Raw genomic sequence first — 18,169 nt, forward strand, 5'->3', positions numbered from 1 at the left:
TTTTTGGGGAAAATTGCACAAACAAAAAAAGATGGCACGAAAAAATTCACAAGTTTACATTAGAAAGAAGATCCCATTGAAAACAGCCAAAAAAGTAGATATTACTTTGATTTAATGTGTATTATATTCCCCTGTAATTTGGCATCTTGTAAAATGGTCATATATCAAATATTTTATATGTAGTAAGAGAACATATAAAAAAATAAGAAGATGTGGTATAATTGCCAACGAGACAACTCTCCACAAAAGACCAAATGACACAGAAATTAACAACTATAGGTCATCGTACGACCTTCAACAATGAGAAAAACCCATACCTTATAGTCGGCTATAAAAGGCCCCGAAATGACAAATGTAAAACTTACGAGAAAACTAACGGCCTGATTTATGTACAAAATAATAAACGAATAACAAATATGATACACAGCAACAAACGACAACCACTGAATTACAGACTTCTGTCCCATTGTAATTTCCGTAATAATAAAAATATAACAACACTTTCTGAATTTACTGTACTTTTGACTTTTTCTTCCTTCACTAACCAAATATCAAAGCCAGTAATTAGTTAATCATGTTATAATATTTTATTATACATTCAATAACATTAAATACAAAAGAGATTACCATTTGTAAAACAAAACATGAAAACATACATAATAAAATGCATATTAAATCAATTTTATGAAGATACAAAATAAAAGAGAAACGATTCAAAAATTATGTCTCCATATACTTTTTTATAAAGAGCACGTGTCCATGGTAGATAGTTTTCCCTTCGGTGCACTTAACATATACTCTAAATTCAGGAATTAGTTTGGCATTTATTATTGCCATTGTTGAGCAAGGCACAAAAATGTGAAATTGATTATTGTGATTTCAGATAATGGTGCATACAAATAAAGCTATAAAAATCAAATATACAAGTTTTTATTTTTGCCAAACCTATACTATCACAATTTTCAACAACAAAATAAAAACATCACAAAAATTTCAGAATTTCCAGTAGGGTTGACACACTTGAATTTTTCAGATCTGTAAAACTAACCCCTTCTTTTCATTTAGCTTAATGAATTTTTTTGATTGATACTTCATTATTCTAAATGAAATTATCTTTTTAACGTATTTAAAAAATATTAGTCTACACAAAATTCAAACAGACTGCAAATAATAAAATAATCTTTCCATAAACATATTTAATAAATATCAGTCTATAATTCAAACAGACTGAAAATAACAATACAGTACCATTGATAACCCATTAACAGTACAAATCTTTAATGATATAAATATCACATTTCTGTTTTATAACCATAAAAACAATTATTTAGCTATTCAAGAATCAACAGCTTTGACAAGGCAAAACATTTTTTTTTTCATAATAAAATTGATTCCCAGACTTTGGAGATTTGAGAAGATGAAGGATGGTATTGGAAGCTACATTTTAACCTGCCCGTAATGTACTGAGAAATTTATTGTCATTAGGAACTAAGTTAAAATTAAAGTCATCTTTCATTAGCATTGCATCTTTGTTTCTTCTTTCTCTGTCTTCTGTCTATTTTTAACTATATTTGTCAAGAAAAATTCACCTGAAATATAGAAATAAACATATTCTTCATTAAAGGGGCATTAGCTACGAGATAAAACAAAAAAATAAAATATGATTTTTATTGTTCAATCATTAATGAAAGTGAAATAGTGAAATAATAATTCGCTTTTAGGAGCCAGTTTGGTTAAATTTTGTCAAAATAAGCTAAGAAACATCGCTGATGAATTATTCACTTGCAAGTACTAGTACTATTTATAAAGTTTGATGTTAAGTGCATATGGCATGAGAAAAGGTTTGGCGATTTCTACAGTTGGGTTTTATAGTACTATATAAAGTTTGGCATTTAAACGTATCATTATTAAAGGAGGTGGCAGTTACGTCGAATAGAAGTTAGTCACATTAGTATATATACATTTGCTGCTACTTTTAATACATGTATTTATATGTTTTTGAATGGTAAAAAACTACAATTATTTTATATGTTACTGCGAGCAAATAATCCGATTTCTGTGTTGTTTATAGCCAATTGAATTTAGAGTAGGGGTGAGGGAGAATTTAACTTGCTTTATGTTGTATATTGTTCACTCAGGAGTTTCATAAACAAAGATTATACATTTAGGGACTGTTTTTGTCCTGTATATTGACCAAAAATGAAAAAAATGTATTTAATATATCATTTCTAATCACATTTTTTGTTTGCTTTGTAAAAAAAAGTTTTCAGTTGAAGCAAAGTTTAAGTGTAACATCAGTAAATTAATAAGGTTTTTAATTTTCAACTATCCAGCTATAATGTTATTTCCAGATGACTCATTTTTTGTTAAACTAAGTTGAGTAAATCAGTGTATACATACCTGCTTTATATGACGATCTAACTAGAGGTCCACTTGCTGTATATAGGAACCCCATTTTATTACCCATTTCTTCCCACCTTTTAAATCTATCTGGGTGAACATATTCCTTCACCTATAGTACAGAATAAAATTGTTTTCGTTATTGTGCTGATAGTTAAAATTAAATACAAAAATTATTGAAAAAACTTACTCACTTTTTTGGGAATCACTTGTTCACCAGAATCTAAATACATGGTTTCAGGAATATTATTTGTTCATTGGGATTTTGAATTCATTAGATGAGATATATTATGGTAGGTGTGTTACTACAAAGGAGCTGCCTATCCTATCAGTGTTGACTGGTTCTTTTTGCTCAATCTAAAATTTTCTCCTAGATGTAATGTGGACTATTGTATTTTGTCTAGTTTATTTTTACCCTGGCATTCACTGACCTTCTTTAATTTATGAATTTTAATTACTCTCTTATTGTGTTCTATTTTTTTGCTATGCTACAATGACAGTGTGGATTAAGGAGTATGTTACTACAATCCCTAATAAGGATTATGATATTCTGTCTCCTTGATTAAGAATATATTATTCCCAATTTCTCTCCACTTTCTCCCACTCCCTATAACCCTATGTACTTTTCTCCTCCCACTTCATTGTATCCATCCCACATAAATAACCTAATTCTGCTGTGAGGATACCTCCCACTTCATTGTATCCATCCCACATAAATAACCTAATACTGCTGTGAGGATACCTCCCACTTCATTGTATCCATCCCACATAAATAACCTAATTCTGCTGTGAGGATACCTCCCACTTCATTCTATCCATCCTACATTAAAAACCTAATTCTGCTGTGAGGTTACCTTAAGGTGTCTTTTTGTAGGCTGCATATACTGTCCTAAAGTTAAACAATCAACATCTATCTTTCTCAAGTCTGAAATACAAAATTTATACATTACCATAAATAGTATTTAAGTTCTTCTTTGTAAATGATTCAGATCAGCAAGTGGATCCGAGGAGCCTATGTCGCTCACTTGCATTTTTGCCCAAAATAAATTGGTTAAATGCAAAAGATTGTTTGGTGAAAATAGGACGTAGGTAGGTCTTGACATTCTATGCATTTTCACCAGTCAATTTTTCCTCTATCTAGAATGGATTTCAAGATATAAACAAATAATACATTCTAATCTATGTTTCTATGACTTCTTTTAAACTGAGTTTTATTGTGCATATTGCTGTCTGTTTGTTTATTCTACATTGGCTAGAGGTATAGGGTGGAGGGTTGAGATCTCACAAAACATGTCCAAAGTCAGGAACCTCTGGCCTTTGTTAGTCTTGTATGTTTTTTTATTTTGGTTCATTTATATGTTTCGGAGTTTAGTGTGACATCCATTTTCTCTGAACTAGTATACATTTTTTTAGGGGCCAGCTAAAGCCCACCTACGGGTGCGGGATTTTCTCGCTGTGTTAAAGACCCTTTGGTGGCCTTGAGCTGTTTTCTGCTGGTTGGGTTATTGTCTCTTTGACACATTCCCGTTTCCATTCTAATTTCGTTTTATTTATAGCCATGGGGCCATGTTTGTTGACTGGCTGAAAAAACCCACAAACTTTATACTAGGTACCCTAAGGATCATTGACCACAAAGTTTGATTGTAATTAGCTCAGTGATGGCTGTAGCTCTCATAGCCTTATTGGCCCAGGTGAGCTAAAGAAAGAGAAGAGATAAGTACTTGAAAACCTATTACAATATATTTTAGACAGATCTATAATTAATATTGGAGAATAATACAGACCCTATAACTTCAATATGATAACATAAGCAAAAAAATAAGGTCATGGTTACTTGACAAAAAAGTCTAGCCGACTATACAGTATGGGTTTTTCTCATTATTGATGGCCGCACGGTTGCCTATAATTGCTTTCATCCACTTCATTTGAACTTGGGTGGATAGTTGTCTCATTTGCATTCATACCACATCTCCTTATTTTTATATAAGTCACAAACAACTTCCAAATAAATTTTGGTTGACCTTTGTGAAAGTGATTATAATATAAAAAGGTATCTGCAAAATAGTTCCTACATATGTCATCTGTAAAGTTTGGTATTTTCTCACAATATCCTGTGAATTTTGTTACATGCAAGACAAAATGGGTTTATCTAAGACAAGATCTGATCCTAATGAGAAGCAGAATTATAAAACCAATTCCTTTGAATAACATATAAATGTCCATGTTCCGTTATTGAATCACGGAAACACAGAACGCTCATATTTCTTACCTTCCATAGTTCTATATATCTGCTCCTCAGTTTCTCCAAGACCCACCATTATAGAAGTTTTTGTCACCATGTCAGGTTTGTACTTCTTCACATGTTTTAACACACCCATTGATTGCTTGTAATTAGCCCTGGGATCTCGAACCAACCTATAAGAATGCACATAGTTATTTAGCTTAGGCCAAATTAAACAAATTCCTAGATTTTATCCCCATCATATTATCTAAATATATCGGGGCCTTGGTGGTAGAGTGGTCTAAGTCTACTGCATCACTAGCCAGTCAACACTGAGGTTGTGTGTTCGAATCCCGCACATGCAAGGTGCTCTCTACTCCAATCTTAATTGACTAGGATTGTCAATTTTCCTACGGAAGGTCAGTGGTTCTCTCCAGGCACTCCGGTTTCCTCCACCAATAAAAAACTGACCACCAAGAAATAGCACAATAGTGTTGAAAGTGGCATTAAACACCAATCAATCAATCAACCAATCTATAATTATCTGTTTATCTTTACCCATACTTTCTGTTTAGAAATATACATGATTTTTCTTAACGTTTGAATATGGATGGGAATCTCAGATTTATTTCAGATTTTTTTTTTATTTAGCCTATAATTCTGCATCTTTATATAATTATTTACATTTTGGAGATTGACTTAAACCACATTTTTTAACTTCTGTGAACTGTCAACCTTCAGGACACCCTAAGTTGTCTTGATTTTTTTATGCTTAAAGTTGCTCAATGCTTAGTTTTCTGTGAAGTGTTTTGAAGACTGTTTCTCTTTTAACAGTCAAATTTCACATTCTGGTTCTGTGACCTTGCAATTTCAATAACAAAAGTCTGAGTCGAAAATTTTACAAGATTAGGAAAGAATTTCACTTTTTTTACCGAGATATTTTTATTTGTCAATGTTTAAGCTTTGAAACAAACCGTATCTTCCAATAAAATTTAACAAGGAACATATTTCTTTACAGCGTCGAGTATTAGCAGTGCCTACATGAAAATGTCCAGTCAACAGGAATGTTGGAATCGACTGTCAGAGTTCAACGCCAATCAAGAAATGGTATCCGCTTAATTAATCAATATAATTAAAATAATAATCTGATGTAATGGAATACCAGCAACAGATAATACAATAACAATTCACATTTTATTGCTAGGCTTAACCCCACTTATAATTCAAAATATTGGAAAACAGAAAGAGATGTCTAACAGATGCGCAAAGTTCTCACAGGTTACAACTTATCACAGTTGAGCTGCTGAACAAACTTGAAGTCATTCAGTTCAGTAGAACTCTAAGAATGGGAGTATCACAATATTATATAAACCAGTATTTGAGCTGGTTCCTATACGAAACTCATTATGTACAATTCCATATAAATGTAGTCAGTCTTGGGAAATCCTTAACATGGCTTACTTTACGTCTAACAGTTTATATCTTTACCATTGCAGTTCTTCAATAGTTTCTATATTATGAGCATAAACATCTAATCCAGAATCTGTTATCGTCTCTACACATTGTAAATCTCCTCTAAAGTCTGGCGTTAAACATTCTACAAGTATGGAGGGCTGTCTGAAACATAAAACAAACAGTGTAAATATCCTGTTTAACATTCTACAAGTATGGAGGGCTGTCTGAAACATAAAACAAACAGTGTAAATCTCCTCTAAAGTCTGGTGTTAAACATTCTACAAGTATGGAGGGCTGTATGAAACATAAAACAAACAGTGTAAATCTCCTCTAAAGTCTGGTGTTAAACATTCTACAAGTATGGAGGGCTGTCTGAAACATAAAACAAACATTGTAAATCTCCTCTAAAGTCTGGTGTTAAACATTCTACAAGTATGGAGGGCTGTCTGAAACATAAAACAAACAGTGTAAATATCCTGTTAAACATTCTACCAGTATGGAGGGCTGTCTGAAACATAAAACAAACATTGTAAATCTCCTCTAAAGTCTGGTGTTAAAACATTCTACAAGTATGGAGGGCTGTCTGAAACATAAAACTAACAGTGTAAATCTCCTCTAAAGTCTTGTGTTAAACATTCTACAAGTATGGAGGGCTGTCTGAAACATAAAACTAACAGTGTAAATCTCCTCTAAAATCTGGCGTTAAACATTCTACAAGTATGGAGGGCTGTCTGAAACATAAAACAAGCATTGTAAATCTCCTCTAAAGTCTGGCGTTAAACATTCTACAAGTATGGAGGGCTGTCTGAAACATAAAACAAACTGTGTAAATCTCCTCTGAAGTCAGATGTTAAACATTCTACAAGTATGGTGGGCTGTCTGAAACATAAAACAAACATTGTAAATCTCCTCTAAAGTCTGGTGTTAAACATTCTACAAGTATAGAGGGCTGTCTGAAACATAAAACAAACATTGTAAATCTCGTCCAAAGTCTGGCGTTAAAACATTCTACAAGTATGGAGGGCTGTCTGAAACATAAATTAAACAAACAGTGTAAATCTTCTCTAAAGTCTGGTGTAAAACATTCTACAAGTATGGAGGGCTGTCTGAAACATAAATCAAACATTGCAAATCTCCTCTTAAGTCTGCTGTTAAACATTCTACAAGTATGGAAGGTTGTCTGAAACATAAAAATTGAAATTCAAGGCCTAAAATTTTCCTTTGCTTTCTCTATGAATGGATTGATGCAGAAGATTTATCTGAAGAAGCTTTGCCATTTCCTTCACTTTGTTATGCTACGTAACATGGTAGTGCTTGTGTATTAAAGATATCACTGACCTACCATTTCATAAGTCAGAAGAATTTACTTAAAAATTGTATGCAACTGTTTTACAATGCATGAATAACCAAAAAGGATTCTTATCAAAGTAATACAAATACATATGTTTCTAATTTAAATAGCTTTTAACTAAAAATACTTGGGATAGCATGGAAATGTGGCCTTCTTTTACTTTAAGGGTCCCAACTCATATAGACCTATACTAAACTATTCTTTACTCTAAACCTTACCCTAACCCTAACATTAGCCCTAACCCTTAAATCTAACCTTAACCTAGAACATCCCCAATCAAACATAACCATAAATTAACACCAACCCTAAAGTAAAAGAAGGCCAGAGACATTAGCATATGACTTTTAAAAACACAACCTTACGACATCTGCACTTATAAAAGTACACTTGAACATTAAAAAGCTTGATTATTTTATTTGTGCTCCGTTATTTAGTCAAAATAAAATACAAGAGATGAACATTAGGTAAACATTACATATTTTGACGATGTCTGACTATATATCTTATAAACAATAGGTCACCATACCTTTTCTTTAATTCTTTGACTGTTTCTGCAAAATGTGATGCACCACCATCAGGCATATCTGTAAAGGGAGACAAATCATGAACAATTAAATAATATAAATCAATCAAACTTGCTTTAATGGACTCCTGTATAACACAAATCACTGTCTAAAAACTTTCGGATCAGGTTGGAATAGGGTTGATCGTGTTAAACTACTTGATTGAGAGAAAACAAAGTTCAACTTTTATACTTCTGGTAAACGTACAGCAAAAAGTGTTCTCAAAATTTATGAATAGACAACAAAATAAGCTGTATAATGCATTCTTTGGCATATACCATTAATAATAGAATAAGATATTGTGGTAATGATGATTGGATAACTCTGCACATTTCCTGTATAAATCATCCTTAAACAACTCTTACAGGGATACAGTAACTAGTTTATGCCGTTAAGTGTATAAATCATCCTTAAACAACTCTTACAGGGATACAGTAACTGGTTTATGACGTTAAGTGTATAAATCATCCTTAAACAACTCTTACAGGGATACAGTAACTGGTTTATGCCGTTAAGTGTATAAATCATCCTTAAACAACTCTTACAGGGATACAGTAACTGGTTTATGACGTTAAATGTATAAATCATCCTTAAACAACTCTTACAGGGATACAGTAACTGGTTTATGACGTTAAATGTATAAATCATCCTTAAACAACTCTTACAGGGATACAGTAACTGGTTTATGACGTTAAATGTATAAATCATCCTTAAACAACTCTTACAGGGATACAGTAACTGGTTTATGACGTTAAATGTATAAATCATCCTTAAACAACTCTTACAGGGATACAGTAACTGGATTATGCCGTTAAATGTATAAATCATCCTTAAACAACTCTTAAAGGGATACAGTAACTGGTTTATGCCGTTAAATGTATAAATCATCCTTAAACAACTCTTAAAGGGATACAGTAACTGGTTTATGACGTTAAATGTATAAATCAACCTTAAACAACTCTTACAGGGATACAGTAACTGGTTTATGACGTTAAATGTATAAATCATCCTTAAACAACTCTTACAGGAATACAGTAACTGGTTTATGACGTTAAATGTATAAATCATCCTTAAACAACTCTTACAGGAATACAGTAACTGGTTTATGACGTTAAATGTATAAATCATCCTTAAACAACTCTTACAGGGATACAGTAACTGGTTTATGCCGTTAAAAAATCCAGCAATCAAAGATTCTTTCCAGTAACAGACAAAACCCAGAAGTTCTCTTTAAACAAATGTCTTCTTATCATTCTTTTTTAACGTTGCAATTATTTGCTGCTACATACTTACATAGGCGGATCCAGGGGGCCAGGCCCCCCCCTCTCCCCCGCCTTCGTGGAAAATTTTGGTTAATTATATAGGGAATCACTGAAGCATGACTGTAGCGGGCCCCCTCTTATGGCAGTCAGTAGGCCCCCTAATAAAAAGTTCTGGATCGGCCTCCGACTTAGAACATTTACATATGATAATATATAAATATTAATGATTTTGATCTGATACAATTATACCTGCATTCTCATGTTTTTATCTATTTATGAATTTTTGCTTTGTGTCTCTGATTTCTTTATAGACTCTGGTGACTTCTAGCCATTTTGTTTGGGACTTTTATTGATGATGATTTTTACTTATGTTGTTTTATTGCTGTCTCATTGATGTTAAATCTTTTTGTTTATATTATTCAAAATACTGCTCTTAAAAATAACTACATAGTATTGACTGTATACCAACCATCTCTATCTACAACATAATCCAGTCCCCATGACACTATAGCCTTATATATATATATACCCACCATCTCTATCTACAGATAATAAGACAACATAATCCAGTCCCCATGACACTATAGCCTTATATATATATACCCACCATCTCTATCTACAGATGTTAAGACAACATAATCCAGTCCCCATGACACTATAGCCTTATATATATATATATACCAACCATCTCTATCTACAGATGTTAAGACAACATAATCCAGTCCCCATGACACTATAGCCTTATATATATATACCCACCATCTCTATCTACAGATGTTAAGACAACATAATCCAGTCCCCATGACACTATAGCCTTATATATATATATACCCACCATCTCTATCTACAGATGTTAAGACAACATAATCCAGTCCCCATGACACTATAGCCTTATATATATATACCCACCATCTCTATCTACAGATGTTAAGACAACATAATCCAGTCCCCATGACACTATAGCCTTATATATATATACCCACCATCTCTATCTACAGATGTTAAGACAACATAATCCAGTCCCCATGACACTATAGCCTTATATATATATACCCACCATCTCTATCTACAGATGTTAAGACAACATAATCCAGTCCCCATGACACTATAGCCTTATATATATATATATACCCACCATCTCTATCTACAGATGTTAAGACAACATAATCCAGTCCCCATGACACTATAGCCTTATATATATATACCAACCATCTCTATCTACAGATGTTAAGACAACATAATCCAGTCCCCATGACACTTTAGCCTTATATATATATACCCACCATCTCTATCTACAGATGTTAAGACAACATAATCCAGTCCCCATGACACTATAGCCTTATATATATATACCAACCATCTCTATCTACAGATGTTAAGACAACATAATCCAGTCCCCATGACACTTTAGCCTTATATATATATATATATACCAACCATCTCTATCTACAGATGTTAAGACAACATAATCCAGTCCCCATGACACTATAGCCTTATATATATATATATACCAACCATCTCTATCTACAGATGTTAAGACAACATAATCCAGTCCCCATGACACTATAGCCTTTGCTGTGTTGACTGGCTCCATTGGATCAGGAGGGGGTGGACTCTTGGCTGTCTTTACAGAACAGAAACGACATCCTCTCGTACAGGTATCACCTAATACCTAACAATAAAAGTATTAGAAAATCAATATCTTACATAATGAAAACTTAAAAATAAGTGTAATAACGAAAAGAGAAATGACTAAATGACCATTTACTGTCAATCACTAATATCTCAATTGAAGAGTTTTATTTGATGAAACAAATTGCTATTTGGTAAGAATTTTGAATGAAATGCAATATGTGGACAGCAACACTTACAATCAAGTCACAGTTTTGAGTAACATAAGAACATACATTTCCTAATAAAGAAAGTTTCAAACAACAATATAAAAAATAAAAAATCTACATTATCACAAAAATTTGCTTGAGAAATAAAAACTTCACTGTTTCAAATCCCTTGGTGTTATTTGAACATACAATGGTGAACACTTGGATGTGTACTGATTGATATTTTGAGTCTTAATTACATGATTTTTTATCAGTTGTTATTGGCTTTGAGCTAGCTTTCATCAACTGCAAGTACTCTCAGATCTGAACTTTGTGGCTTTTGTGTTTATGTTAATTGATTTTGTGATTTGAATTGATCTGATGAGTTATGCCTTTTCAACTGATCTTTATAGTTTGTGCACATGTTTTGCTGTTACACCATTTCTAAGGTTAGGGGGGGGGGGGGTGTCTGTTCCAAGTCAGGAGCCTGTAATCAAAGGTTGTAGTTTGTTGCTATACATCTAATTTGTTTTTCGTTTATTGTTTTATACATAAATCAGGCTGTTAGTTTTCTTGTTTAAATTCTTTTACATTGGTCATTTTGGGGCTTTTTATAGCTTGCTATGCAGTATGAGTTTTGCTCATTGCTTAAGGCAGTATGGTAACCTACGGTATAGTTGCTAACTTCTACATTCTTGGCTTTCTATTATTGGGCTTTGAGCGTTCCTGATGATGGTAAATCCAGAAAAGCGCTTTGGACGCAGGAAATTGATAAAGTGTTGTTTTCATATTTTCTACTTCATTTGGTCTCTGGTGGATAGTTGTCTCATTGGTAACCATACCACATCTCCTGGTGGATAGTTGTCTCATTGGTAACCATACCACATCTTCTGTAACATGGAAGAGCCTTGACATAGTGAACCTAAAAACATTGTTTATTGTTATAAGGTACTTAAACAAACTACTATCAACAAATCTTGTTCATCTCAAATGATAACACTAATATAGTATACCATTATAGTAGCTGTGGCAGTGCCATTGTCACCGCCTCCCCAACATTCACCAATATTGGGACATTTTGCTTCTTCACAAACCTAAAACAAAACATTAATCCATTATTTCAGTCATTACTGGAACTTCAATACCACAACAATCAAGACAATAAAACAGTTTCAAGAGAATATCAATAAGTTCTTTCTTTCTACAAAAGAGACTGAATGTAAATTACTAATTCTAATGCAATCTTTATGTAAAAAAATTTACTGTCAAATCTTCAATTGACATGTCTTGAGTGCCATATTCAATTGCTGGAGTACACATACATTAAATAATGCAATATAATCAAAAATAAAACAACAACTACCCAAAAAACGTCTTTAATGAGATATTATCCAAATCTTAATCAAACAATTAAAGAAATAACCTTCAGTTTGAGTGTTTTCATTTGTAACATGTCATGTTTTGCTTGACGTATACGCCCAAAAAAAGTTTAGCAGAATTTTATTTTATCTTAAAATGTAAACATTTTCAAAAGCTCTAAAATACTTTTTTTTGTAAGCATTAGAATGGGAATAACAGTACTGTAGTTAAAGGTTGAAATAACCGTTTTATCTTCAACTAATAACAGTATAAGTCGAAAGAAAACTATTTTCACCTTATCACAGTTGTGTATGACAGGAGGTCAGGTTTAAACCTAGACACCCTAACATTACATTGATACTTACAGTGTGTAAGTTTAGTTGTCTCAAGTCAGATGTAAGCTTGTGGTAGTTTTTACCAATTGGGATCTTTGTTTTCAGCCATGGTGGTAACCTTAATCTGAAATTATAAGTTTTGGAATAATGTATAGCTATCTTTTATTCAGACACAAAAGTCACATTAATCTGAAACATAAAAATATTAATCTGAAACATAATAACATTAATCTGAAACATGATTTATTAATAATTTGATATTGGCTCTGAACAAGCTTTCAATAACTTTTGAGTATTCTAATCTTTGATCCATACTTTGAGCCTTTTGTCTTGAAGTTAGATGGTTTACTCATTTGAATTGTTTCAAATTTTGTCATGTTGGAGCATTTAAAAGCTGACTATACATGTAATGGTAGTAATCTATAGTTGTTTATATCCATGTCATTTCAGCTCTAGCTCTAGATTACATTTTTACTGATTAGTAACAATTACTTTTGATTCAAATCATATAAAGTAAAAAATGAAACTTACAGTTTATAAAGAGCAGATCTTTACAAAGATAACATTTTTCTTTGCAATACACAAGTTGATATATGTTATGTTAAAGCAAGTTCAAGAGTGAGTGTATGTGTGTGTGATTGTTTTCTTTTCCCCTTTTTATTATAATGTTGATATTCATATAATATATATTCACAGTAGAAAAAAAATGTAGTCAATTATTAAATTTTTTGTTTCTTATATCAAACCCCTTAACACCATAGTCAGGTGGTGTTGTACAGGGATTGTAAAAGCCTGACTACTGAAAAACAAATAAAAAAAAAAAAAAAAAAATTCAGCTCTGGTGGATATATGTTATTGTTACATTGGAAATCATACCACAGCTCCTTATTTTTATATTAAGTTAAAACTAAATCAATAATTGAACTTACATGATTTAGTAGTTTTTTTTTTACTTTTTCACTACTTCTAATTTAAGAATTTAACATCAGCTTTTTTTCAAGGGACAATTTAAATTTAAAAGCTGAAAAAAAATTACAATTCGTACAACATCTCCTTAAAAAATAAAAGCTAGCTACATGTACATAAGTATAGTTTGTTTACCGTTCTCCTTTCTTCCTTTTAATATTTTCTGGTTGTTCCAGACCATTTTGTATAAACTCTCCCAAATCTGGACCATTGGCTATCTTGTCTTTCTTTTCCTGGGTAAGAACTGAATATTCTCTACTGTCAATAAGGGAAAATTTTCGGTCATTTCTATCACTATGGTTACGGAGATCACTATTAAGAACGGAGTACTGTCTATATGTCAAGTTTTTATTGTACTCTCTTATCTGAAATAAAAGTAAACAATTACAATGTATCATGTACTTGTTTGCAGTCCCTTTTTACTTTCTCTTCACATGAAATTGCAAGACATTGTTTAGTCATTTTTATTTATTCTGTTCACAAAATATACAACACTATCATGTTAAATAAAGATTTTTTTTACTCCTGTCAATTCCTGGCAGACAGAATGAATTAAAGCATGTCCATGATTTAGTAATACATAGACATATTGTCAGTCATTGACAGTAACAAAACCAAAAATTTAAATAAAATTAAGCTGATATGAAACATCACATCAGAATTCATGATGACATCAGTTTTACAGTGTAATCTAAAAATCAATTTCGGCATCTAATTAATGTGACGTCATAGGTATACTCTAAATAATAGACATATTTATACTTTGAGTAAGCTTCTGAAAGGTTTGAATATTTTTACAAAAAGAAGATTTTGAGGCACAAAATGTGACTTTTTTGTTTATTTTTTTGAGAAATTACATACCAAAAAAATTTGCAATTCAAAATGGTGGCTTTCCTTAGTTATGGACTGGTAGAAAGTGGAATCTACCCTTCAAAATATATGTCATTGTCCAATGAAAGATAAAGTTCTAAAAGAATTGCATTAGAATGTACAGTTAACTGATAATTTCTTGAAAATGCTGTTGCCTTTGTGCAATTAACATGTTTATAATGATTGCTAATTAATTCATCCATCTTTTCGATTTTTTCTGTCCGATATTTAAAGTCTTCCCTCAATAAGAAACTTTTATTATGTCGAAACTAAAAACAAGACCAATTGCAGAAAGATTATTTTAATCTTGCAAAAGAATATTGAACAGTGTTATGCAATAAATATTCTCCACCTATTTTTGTTTCTGAATATTTCATATTATCACACATTTTTCAAAAAATTATTTTGGGGGCATATGTGGTTGGATTTTAACAAGCCATGTGTTGAAAGAGTCAGAATGGTCTGAAGTAAATTAATTCATTTGGTCATAATTTCGTCCACGGTTGTTTTTTTTAAACACTAGATGTGAACATGTATAACATCTTTTTTACAAACTAATTTAGTCGAAATATAATAGCAAATTTCAGGACAAAAATAATACTTGTGTTTATATCATCAGAAAATGAGAATGCTTAACAACAAATATAATAATCAAATAAACAAATGCATTAATTAGGTCTTTCCACTTTTCTGTGGAAAGAGCTATTGTATTTGTTCTGATTATTATTATTATTATTATTATTTTTTTCTTCCGCCTAATTTTGTTCTCACGTAAAATTTTTGTTTCGCAAGATGTCGCTTAGATATTTCTTATATAATATCATACAGTTTATACGCTTTTTATTTTCACCCATTCTAATTCAAGTGTTGCATGTATGGATAACATGCACAAATTACAAAAATACTGAAAAGCTTGCAAGTAAGTAAACAAAAAAAAACAGTTAAGGGTGTATACAAAATTAAATAAAAGAACAGAGTTCCAATGCCCCACCGCGTTGCACATATTTTATCTATCAAAGGTACAAGGAGGCCCGAGAACACAGTTATTTCATAGTGCATTTCTTTTAGACAATAAATTCAAATTAAAAAAATCGCACCTGCTCTATCTCAAAAATATTTTTACAGTGTAGTGTACTACTTTTGGGACAAATAATATCAAAATTATAGAAAAGTCTACCAGCTCCATCTCAAAATATGGACAATTCTATGTTAAGGGGGTCTATAATTCAGTTTGACAGCCTCAGACATAATAATTTTTGACCTTTTTTAACTGGACCAAATCACTACTTTACATAAAAATTCATCACACAAATTTTTTTAACCTGTAATTTCATCTCCATACTTAATATTTCATGTATAAAATATAAAGAAATAAATTTGGAAAGTGTAAGAACAAAATTTGCAAGTTATTCACTGTCCACGCTAGGGACTATATATTTGTAGACAACGAAAATCAAAGGACGATAACTGTGTCCTCGGACCAGGACAATGACTAAAAAAATCTTTTTTTTTTCTTCATTTAAAACTTTTTATAAACATGATAAATATATTTGAGAAATGGTTTTGAAGGCTTCAGAGCAAATGCAATGTGATTTCCGTTATAATTAATATTTCCAAGGGGCATAACTCTTTTCCAAAAAATTGATTGGCACTGATTTTCAAAACTCTACGTCGACAATGATGATACATGTATAAACTTTACCTATAATTATATAAATTTCATAAAAATCTGGCAAGAACTGTATACATTAGAGCACTCACAAGGCAATCTTCCATATAATAAATATTTCCAAGGGCATAACCTTTTAAAAATATTTCATCAGCACTTATTTTCGAAAGTGTCAAAGACATTGCCGATATAAACCTATGATATATTTCATAAAATTCTGGCAAGAATTGTAGACAGGAGTGCACTTGCAATGTTCCATATTATCAATATCAAAATTAGTGTGTATTTTATACATTCCTTTGGTAATTACCAGTTCTACTAAATTGAATATATAACTGTTAATTAATTTAAAAATTGATATGTGTGTTCTCTTAGGATTTTGTCCGGTGTGGACAGAAATGTCTGTTTTGTGCTAAGAGGGTAAAGGCATACAAAATAATTATTCCAACATTAGTAATGTGCAGAAATTTTTGAAACATTTTTCAACACAAAGTCTGACATATTTATTGTATGTCGGAAATGCAGTCAAAAAAGTGTTGGGCAGTAAGTCTGGCAAGTTACAATGTTAAAAGCGGTGACCCATTCTTGTTTGTCCAATCTTTGTAAAATCATCTGGTGTTATAAGCTCTTTAACTCTCTTGCTGCCTGAGGAACACATGTGTCCACACCAGCTGTACCAGAGGGACACATATGTCCATATGTTTCATTTATGCAAGCACCTGTTCATTACTGTATCTCTTTCAAATAAAACATTAAAGATTATACATGAATATACAGTGTAATGTTTTTCTTCAATGGGTCTCTAATGCAACATTATTAGGACATAACGTCATTTCATGAATAGTGTCATAGTTGGGCATGTGACTTTATAGATGTCCAAATGCTGTATTTTCAGACACATGGAATGTTGGTTAAAAGCTCTACAGAGCCTATGTTGTATTGTTATATGTATACCCAACTTTAAATAAATCTTTTATTATGCTTATACCATATTTAATTGGCAAGAGGGTTAAAAGTCAATGTTTTAATCTTCAGCACAAGTGTCTTTTTTGCGAATGAATATATCGAAACTCTGTTGTAGCTTGCTGTAGACAACATTTTCAGAGACAGAACATTAAATTTACTTTTGCCGTAATATAACATCACACTAATGTCAAGGATATTATGTCATTCATTGCCTCAATATAAACTTATAAGATGACCGATGGTTAAGATTATAGTTATAGACATGCAGCATTAATTATCTAGTGTATTAAGTTGCAATGTTATGATTTAAAAGGTTCATCAATTGCTTTTTAAGAAACGACATTAAACCCCCAAATGACAAAATTATATGGCTAAGCATTAAAACTGAAACAACATCTATGTCACCTTAGCATTAAGAGGGTAAATCATCATGTTCATTTTATAATCATTAAATTTAGAAGAAAGGGTATGAGATAATCTATTGCTAGACAGTTTACTAAAGATTTAAAAATATAACCATGATAACTCCTTCATGTTTATTGTTTTTACAAATTACATTATATAAACATGGTATTTATTCCTCATGGAAGTGATATAAATGATACATAAATGTATGAATAATCTAGATTTTTCATCTTAGTTTGCTTACAGCTATAAGTAGTGGTTTCTTTAGTTTTGATGCAATAGAAATTACACCAGACTTTGTTTTGGTAGCCATTTTAGGTCATTGAACTGTCAATGATTTGTGCGTTTGTAGCTACACTTGGAGCATCCTTAAGACGAAATCTTTATATAGAGGTTTCAGCACTCGCTGTGTATGAACTCATAAAAATTAGTGACCATAAAATATACAGAAACAGAGAACTTGTAGGTCGAAAGAAAAATTACGCAAATGTTTCACGTCCAACTTCCGGTTACAATTATAATTTCCG

General features: G+C 31.7%; 1 protein-coding gene across 1 annotated transcript; it reads right to left on the bottom strand.

Moving 5' to 3' along the window:
• Positions 1-572: 572 nt before the first annotated feature.
• On the bottom strand, positions 573-18,134 carry LOC127726202 (lipoyl synthase, mitochondrial-like). The gene is made up of 11 exons (XM_052233498.1): positions 17,887-18,134; positions 13,868-14,097; positions 12,797-12,890; positions 12,086-12,166; positions 10,768-10,924; positions 7,954-8,011; positions 6,110-6,238; positions 4,670-4,815; positions 3,255-3,325; positions 2,401-2,512; positions 573-1,589 (listed from the first exon to the last, which is right to left on the bottom strand). The coding sequence occupies exons 1-11, from the start codon at positions 17,953-17,955 to the stop codon at positions 1,516-1,518; spliced, it is 1,221 nt and encodes a 406-aa protein (XP_052089458.1). The 5' UTR covers positions 17,956-18,134; the 3' UTR covers positions 573-1,515.
• Positions 18,135-18,169: the final 35 nt, after the last annotated feature.

Source organism: Mytilus californianus, unplaced genomic scaffold (genome assembly GCF_021869535.1).
Source record: "Mytilus californianus isolate M0D057914Y unplaced genomic scaffold, xbMytCali1.0.p SCAF_17, whole genome shotgun sequence".
Lineage (NCBI taxonomy): Eukaryota > Metazoa > Mollusca > Bivalvia > Mytilida > Mytilidae > Mytilus > Mytilus californianus.

Excerpts from the sequence above, each read along its gene's own strand:
- LOC127726202 (XM_052233498.1), bottom strand. The coding sequence starts at position 17,955 with ATGGCTACCAAAACAAAGTCTGGTGTAATTTCTATTGCATCAAAACTA. Across the intron at positions 14,098-17,886 it reads AGAAACCACTACTTATAGCT|ATAAGAGAGTACAATAAAAA; the intron begins GTAAGCAAACTA and ends CTTTTATTTCAG. Across the intron at positions 12,891-13,867 it reads AAAAGGAAGAAAGGAGAACG|ATTAAGGTTACCACCATGGC; the intron begins GTAAACAAACTA and ends TTATAATTTCAG.